The sequence below is a fragment of the Microtus ochrogaster genome, chromosome 4 (genome assembly GCF_000317375.1).
Source record: "Microtus ochrogaster isolate Prairie Vole_2 chromosome 4, MicOch1.0, whole genome shotgun sequence".
In the NCBI taxonomy this organism is placed as follows: Eukaryota; Metazoa; Chordata; class Mammalia; order Rodentia; family Cricetidae; genus Microtus; species Microtus ochrogaster.
Genome location: NC_022011.1, coordinates 35998770 through 36006181, shown reverse-complemented (window position 1 = coordinate 36006181; position 7412 = coordinate 35998770). Strand labels below are relative to the sequence as shown.

The following is a 7412-nucleotide window of genomic DNA, read 5'->3' as shown; positions in this document are numbered from 1 at the left end:
GTTGCTGGATCTGGCCTTCTGACATGGATTCTGGGGGTGCAGAAGAGCAAACCCATCTGTTTCTGGAGGTGGACAATAGGCAGTGTTCCCAGATGAAGACTGAAATTTTGATATTAACATTTATACACAGAGAGAGAGAGAGAGAGAGACAGACAGACAGACAGACAGACACAGAGATAGATAGATAGATAGATAGATAGATAGATAGATAGATAGATAGATAGATAGATAGACAGACACAGAGATAGATAGATAGATAGATAGATAGATAGATAGATAGATAGATAGATAGATAGATAGATAGATAGATAGATAACTCCAGAGGAAACTCTCATTTCCTGGAGTCCATTGTCTCTGTAGACTGTTAAATGATGGAAGGGACATACATATCTCTCTTTAGGACATCTTGCTCCTGCCATGATGATCAGAGTCTTTTTAGCAGGGCGCTTCAAGGACAAGGCAGGTGCAAAAAGCTTTCCTACATCTGAAACTCCGAGCTGTTGGCGACTGGAAAAAGAAGAGGAGGGTGAAAAGGAGAAAGCGGCTTTTGGCACCTCTGAGTGTCCTCAGCAGGGCTCGGTCACTGGCACCAAAAAAGCCTCTAAGTCTCTAAGGTCAGCCTGAGAGACAGAGTCCACAGGGAGGAAGCTGCAGTAGAAGAGAATGGGAGGGCGGTGGAAAGGGAGGAAGAGCGGTGGTGGACGATGACAAGGAGGAGGAAGAGGAGGACGAAGAGGAAGAATAGCAGAGGAGGCAGCTTCTGGCAAAACCCAGGCCAGGCTTCTCCTGGAAAACAAATTTGGAAACACTATCTGACAAGCTCTCCATAGAAGGCATTAAGCCCAGAGGTTCCCACTGAGGAGAGGAGGCCAGGGCCAGGATGCCAGAGGCTCAGCCCCATGCAGGGGAAATCAAAATAGCACTCGCCAAAAGGCTCCTAAAGAGATAAGGGATTAGACTTGCTGGAAAGCCTGGGAAGATAGGGAGTCTCTAACATTTTTGAGTTCCACATGGAAAGGGGCCTTGTGCAGTCTCTTAAGAGCAAGCTGGGAAAACCTGAGTTCTACACCAGGGTCTCAAAGGAGGCATTAAAAAAAACCCAAGAAAACACAAATTCCCCCAAGGCCAGTTGAGGAAAACGGTTTGTGATCCAGTTCCAGGGCTGGCCACTCAGAACAAAGCCTGCAGAATCCTCTGGACCTCCTTAGTGGCTGCAGAGCAGGAAATTATGAGGGCTGGGACCCCTGGAAGAGGAGACTGCTGGGCAGACACATTCTTAATGAAACTCAAAAACAAAGCAAACCCCGATGCAGGTGATTGCATTGCGGGTTTCTTCTTGGTGGTAGAGAGCTTGCATCTTAGATTGGATTTCAAATGTTCCACGGGAAGCTGCCATTTAGTTTTTTAAAAAAATATAATAGCGTTTGTGTGTTCTGTATGTGCAATTAGGTAGAGGTTTCTAGGCAGCCCAGAGTGTTAGCAATGAGGGTACCAGCTAACCCGGAAGCTGCTGTGGCTGAGGGCAGTTTCTTGGTGCAAGTCATGCTTCCAAAGCTAAGGTGGACTGCACCTTTGAAGTCTGGGTCAAAATTAACCCTTTCTTCCCTAAGTTTGTTTGTCAAGTGTTTTCGCCATAACAACAAGAATAACCAGGCCTTGCAGCCTGATGTGTGCTTGTCAGCAGTTTGGGGTGACGTAGGCTCTTTGGCACTGGTAAGATTGGGGCACCATTGTCTATACCATCCTCAGGAAGGGAGCACTCGGCTTTCCTCCACTCTGCCTGTCACTGAAGTGCGAGCTAATGGAGGATGGATCTGATCCCTCCAAACTGTGTATAAAATGGTCATGCTCTAGCTTCATTGCTCTAGGCTGCCGGTACAACAGAAATCAGTAGGGTCAGAGCCAGGGTCCTGGCAGCCCTTCCAAGCCAGGCTCACCCACTAGTCTTCAGTAAATCAATTGAGGACAAAATCACCAATGAAAAAGAAGAAGTGGAGGTTATTAAGTGTAGCCTCATGAAGAAGAGAAATGGAGATTTAATGGTCCCCTGCGTCCACCTTCCAGGTCCTGCTGTGAGGTTTAGGTTTAAACGCAGGGTCGGAGGTGTGTAGAGCTAAGCAGTCCTGGTGAGCGTGGTCCTGTCAATCACTGACACACCCTTGTCTTAGCTCCCATCTCTTTTGCAAGGTGGCCTCCTGACAAGTTGTCCTAATTGCCTGCAGTATCTTCCTGGAGACTAGCTCCTCTGTTTAGCACAAGGCTTCAGTCTTTATCCTTTCTCCAGCCTGAGGTTCCTGAGGAAATTCCAGTTTCTGAGAGCCCATTGTTTGAACAGTCTGGAAGCTGAGGGGAACTGGCATAGTGTCTCTAGAATAGTCTCATTCCTGCCAGGACTTTACACGGGGACACCATGTCTGCTAGCTGATACTAGGGTCTTCACTGAAACTATTGTCTTTCATTCCCCTTTGTCTTTGGCTAATGCTGCCTTGTCACTGGGGTGCTAGGGAGAAGTGGCAAGCAAGGGTGGACTCTGATCCTCCCCTTGTCCAGGAGAAGCGATGTGTGAAGGGTTTCTCTTCTGAGCAGGAAGTGTGGCCTGCCCACTGTAGGTGAGGACAGTAGACCAGGAAGCCACAGCTGGTACAGAGCAGACAGAACAGAACACTGGGAAGACTTGGGTCAAATCAGAAAAATCACTTTATTAGGCAGGGTCATGTTAGGTGCTAAGGAGAGTGGAGATGTTAATGGCCACTGTCTTCACATGGCAGAACTGTGCCTCCAGCCCTGAAACTGTTTGATGTGGGTACCGTGGAGTGTGGTGATGTGCCACAGCATCGCCATCTTGATTCTTGTCTGCTTCTATTTTGCAGGGCCTGGGGCAGGAGAGTATGTGGAGAAGGGAGTTCCAGACTTTGAACATCTTAGGCTGGAATGGACACAGATTATTTTCAGTCACATGAATTTTCTGGTTAGTGTTGGTGATTAGAAAATCAACCCAAGGGTCTGGGATGCAGCCCAGTTGGTAGAGGGCTTGCCTAGCATACACAAAGTCCTGGGTTCCATCCCCAGAACCGTATAAAGTTGAATGTAGTGGTGCTTGTCTGCAATCCCACAGCTTAGGAGGTAGAGGCAAGAGAACCAGGAGTTAAGTTTAAGGTTGTCCTGGACTGTGTATTGAGTTAGAGGTAATTCCAAGATGTATGAGATACAGTCTTAAAAAGAAAAATACATAGCCTCCAATGTGGCTCTATAATAATATCAAAATTATTTCATCAGGAAATTTTCTATTCAAGGAAGGCTCAGGGTGATAGCCTGCTTCTGCTCCAATGTGGTGTCTCTCATGTTGGTCTTTAGGCTGGGGGCTAAGTTTCAGGGGATGTGTTCCACATATCAGATGCTAATGTCTGCTAGTACAGACCTGGTAGCTATAGCAGCAACACCCACCCTGGATTGACTATGACACAGGATGAATCCCAGCCTGGGCCTGTGTTCCCAGGGAAGTGTTCCCAGAACACCAGACAGGGGCTATGTCATCTTTCATGATGTGTGGTAAACCCATGGACCATAGATTCACAGGGAGAGCACCTAAGCCCATTAGATGGTCCTAATCAGTATCATTGGTAAGAACTAGTCACTGGGATGCCACCTTGATGCAGAATAAGCCATAAAAGACAGCCCAAGCAAGGCAGTCATCACATGGTGACAGTGATAGTAAGAGATCCTGTGACCTCTGCCACATGAGCTAGGGAGCATTTCGATCTTATAAACGGGCACATAGTAACTCCCACAGGCCAAGCAAAGATATCTGCACAGGCATTTGGTAAGGTATTGGCAGAAGAGCAAATACCATGCTGACAGTGAGGGGACCGGGTGACATGGTGACTTCATACTCCAGCTTTGTCTCACGTCAACAGGAATGCAGCAAGGTGCAAGTTCAGCCTGAGTGCTCCCTGCCCTAATTCATCCACTCTTCCTTCGGGCCCCTCAGACACAGACTTCTGATTTCGCAGGAAGACACTGAGGAGATGAAAATAAGTGCCCAAGTACCCGCTGGTTCATTTACTGACCAAGCTGAGCAACCATTTCCCATACACAGGCGTTGGACTGAGGGCTGGCCATGGCAGGAAGCAGGCAGCCAAAGGGGAGGAGGGCAGCTGTGCAGCTTGCTCTGCAGTCTGTGAGCATGCCGCCGCCCAGCAGAGACAAGTTTGGTGGGTGACAGGGAGTGATGCCTTGTCGCAAGTGACTCCCAGAGTACTCTGTGACGGTGTCCATTAACCTAACTAAACCGCCTAACTGGTTAACCACATGCTTCCTGGGATGTGTCAATCAAAGACGAGGGTGTAGTGGTGGGCTCTTCTAGCAATATGCTCCTGGAGGTGGGTGGGGTGGGTGTCGTTCTAGCAGCCTGGAGCGGCGAGTGTGTCTTGCGGTAGGAAGGCCAGTGAAAGGGTCACGTGTGTGTTCTCTTGCCGCTAAATTGCATTTAATTGTACTCGGCATCCATTTAGGGTCCTGGCAGCTGAGCCGCGCGGTGTGTCAGCCAGACACTCCAGCAGCCCATGAAGTTACCCCAGGAGGGTTTCAGAGGGACACGCTCTGCATTTGTAACAAGTGGCATTTTGGCATCCAGGAAGCATCTTTCTTCAGAAGAGAGACAGACCATGAAAGAGATGTCAGGATCAGGAACGGAGAAAATCACTGGGTGCTTGCGGAAAAGCCTCTCCCCACCCACCCTTGAAAAACAAAATTCTAGACGTTTTATCCTCCTTTCAGCCGTGGCGGTGGCACGAAGGCATGTTTTTCTCAACTGGCAGGGAGTGAGCGGTATTTGAACAAAGAGCACATCAAATACGGGACAACTTCATAGGAAGTGCTTCACAGACAGGACAAAGAACACAGACGTCCAGACTCTGGCTGGCTGGCTGGCTGGCAGGGGAGAGGCCTTCCCTGGTCATCTGTGGATAATCTTTGCTCTTTTAGTGTTTTTAAGAAGTTGGAAGTCACTTTATATGGCGTGTCTCATTTGTGGTACACAAGATGTAGCCACAGAATCAAAAGACTTCAGCGACTTGGGAGATGGTTGTTTGTGAAATGCTTGGTATGTAAGCATGAGAACATGAGTTTGGGTTCCCAGAACACATGTAAAAAGCCAGGTCTTATGGGTTCCCTTGTAATCCTAATACTGGGGAAAATGACCCTCTCTATGGTGAGCTCTAGGCTCAGAGCAAATCCTGTCTAAAAACTAGGTGTAGAAAGAGAGGAATATGGTCCCCTTTAACATCTGGGTTCCACACACATATCTACACATGTGTATACATATACAATGCATATCCTCACTCCCCACACACGACAGACTTGGAAGGTGTTCAAGAGTCAGGGTTCTCATACAAAATTGTACAGTTCCTTTGGGAGTCCTCACTGTGGATAGCTTGAGGCATAAGCTGCCAAATCATTACTCAAAAAGTGCTTAGGGTTCCTCTAAATAGACTGAGGGATGAATGTGTATGTATGTGATGTATGTAGTGTGTAAGTCTAGATAGGTGCAGTGTGTGTGTGTGTGTGTGTGTGTGTGATGTCTGTGTGTGTTTGTGTGAGAGCAGGGAGAATGTCTTTGCGTGACTTTTAGTTTGGCTTGGAAGGAATTTCTTGAAGAGCATCCCCAATTTGTTTAAGCAATACCAAATTGTAAGAAGATGTCTGTGAACTAATGCTCCTTTTGCTTATTTGTTCATGAGAGCCTTCCCTTGCAGGCCTTTATTAACGGCACTGTAAATCATATTCATTAAAATGAGATCTCCGAAAAATACTAAACTGTAGCAACGTAGGAAATGCCAAGGAAGACAGGGAGCACTCCTGCTGGGAGCACTGAGGAGGACAGGGAGGACAGGGAGAACTTCTGGAAACACTGAGGAGGATGGGGAGGACTTCTGCTGGGAGCACTGAGGAGGATGAGGAGCACTTCTGCTGGGAGCATTGAGGAGGATGGGGAGCACTTCTGCTGGGAGCACTTAGGAGGATGAGGAGCACTTCTGCTGGGAGCATTGAGGAGGATGGGGAGCACTTCTGCGGGGAGCACTTCTGCTGGGAGCACTGAGGACAGGGAGCATTTCTGCTAGGGTTGAGTACACCTTATGTCTCTCTTTCCCACTCAATGTGCAAGCAAAGGAGTAGAAAGGAACTAACCCCTCTGTGCCAGCGGAGGAAAACAGCAGGCAAATGATTTCAAGAAGTTCCTGGGAAATGAAAGCCCTCGGCCAGGAAATGACTTAGGAAAGGGGAGGGAGCTGAACTAAGATTCCTGAAAAGGGATTTTTGTAGAGAGGATTATTGCCCATCAGAAGTTGGGCACAAGACATGGCTTCAAATTAATTGTGTGGACATACATCAATGTGCACAGCAGTGACATTCACACGCAAAGGTAGAAACAAACCAAATTTCCACTGATAGATGGGTAATACAGGGTGGTAGACACACCCGTGTGCCCTTAGAAATGATACAAATGACTATACATGCTGTAAACTGAATAAACCTTGCAAACAAGCAACTTCAGGTCAGTCAGATCCAAAGGAGAGCTGCATGGGTCCATTGACGTGAGATTCACACAGGAGAGAGGTATATGGACAGATTGCAGAGTGCTGGCTTAGAGAGGGGTGAGGGAGAAACAGGCATGTGCTCAATGGTGCAGATTCCATTCATAGTGAAGAAAGGGGTTGGGAACAGCTGGTAATGGGGGTTGGGCAGCATTGTGAATGTATTTGGTACTATTTCACAGCACACTTAAAAATGGTCCAGGAGGGCTGGAGAGGTGGCTCCACGGTTAAGAGCATTATGGTCTGTTCTTCCAAAGGTCTTGAGTTCAATTCCCAGCAACCACATGGTGGCTCACAACCATCTGTAATGAGGTCTGGTGCCCTCTTCTGGCCTGTAGGCATATACATAGACAGAATATTGTACACATAATAAATAAATAAATATTTTAAAAAAGAAAAAAGAAAAAAAAATCTGTGTCACTTAAAAAAAATGGTCCTGGGGACAAACAGCCTAAGAGTGTTACCATAATTTAAAAAAAAAAGAAGAAGGGGGCTGTAGAGAAGGCTCGGTGGTTAAGAACACAGGGTGTTCTTCCAGAAGACCTGAGCTCAATTCCTAGCTCCTGTACAGCAGTTGGCAGCTGTCTGTAACTCCAGTTCTAGAAGATCTTACACCCTCTTCTGGCCTCCAGCAGCAATCAATACATGTACACGGTGTACAGACAAACACCTAGGCAGAATGTCCATACACATAAAAGAAAAATAGAGATATCTTTAAAAAGAAAATGGCCAAAAGACACCTAAGGTCATGCTCAACTTCCTTAGCGATCAGGGAAATGCAAATCAAGACAACTTTAAGATACCATCTTACACCTGTCA

The 7412-nt window shown here is 47.2% G+C and overlaps 1 protein-coding gene across 1 annotated transcript in view; it reads left to right on the top strand.

The window, feature by feature from the left end:
- Positions 1-417: 417 nt before the first annotated feature.
- Positions 418-7412, top strand: part of LOC113455938 (zinc finger protein 14-like) — an 11042-nt gene continuing 4047 nt past the window's right edge. Inside the window, exons 1-2 of the mRNA XM_026778624.1 lie at positions 418-614; positions 1611-1713. Coding sequence (XP_026634425.1) covers positions 418-614; positions 1611-1713 — 300 coding nt within the window. The remainder of the gene's footprint in view (positions 615-1610; positions 1714-7412) is intronic.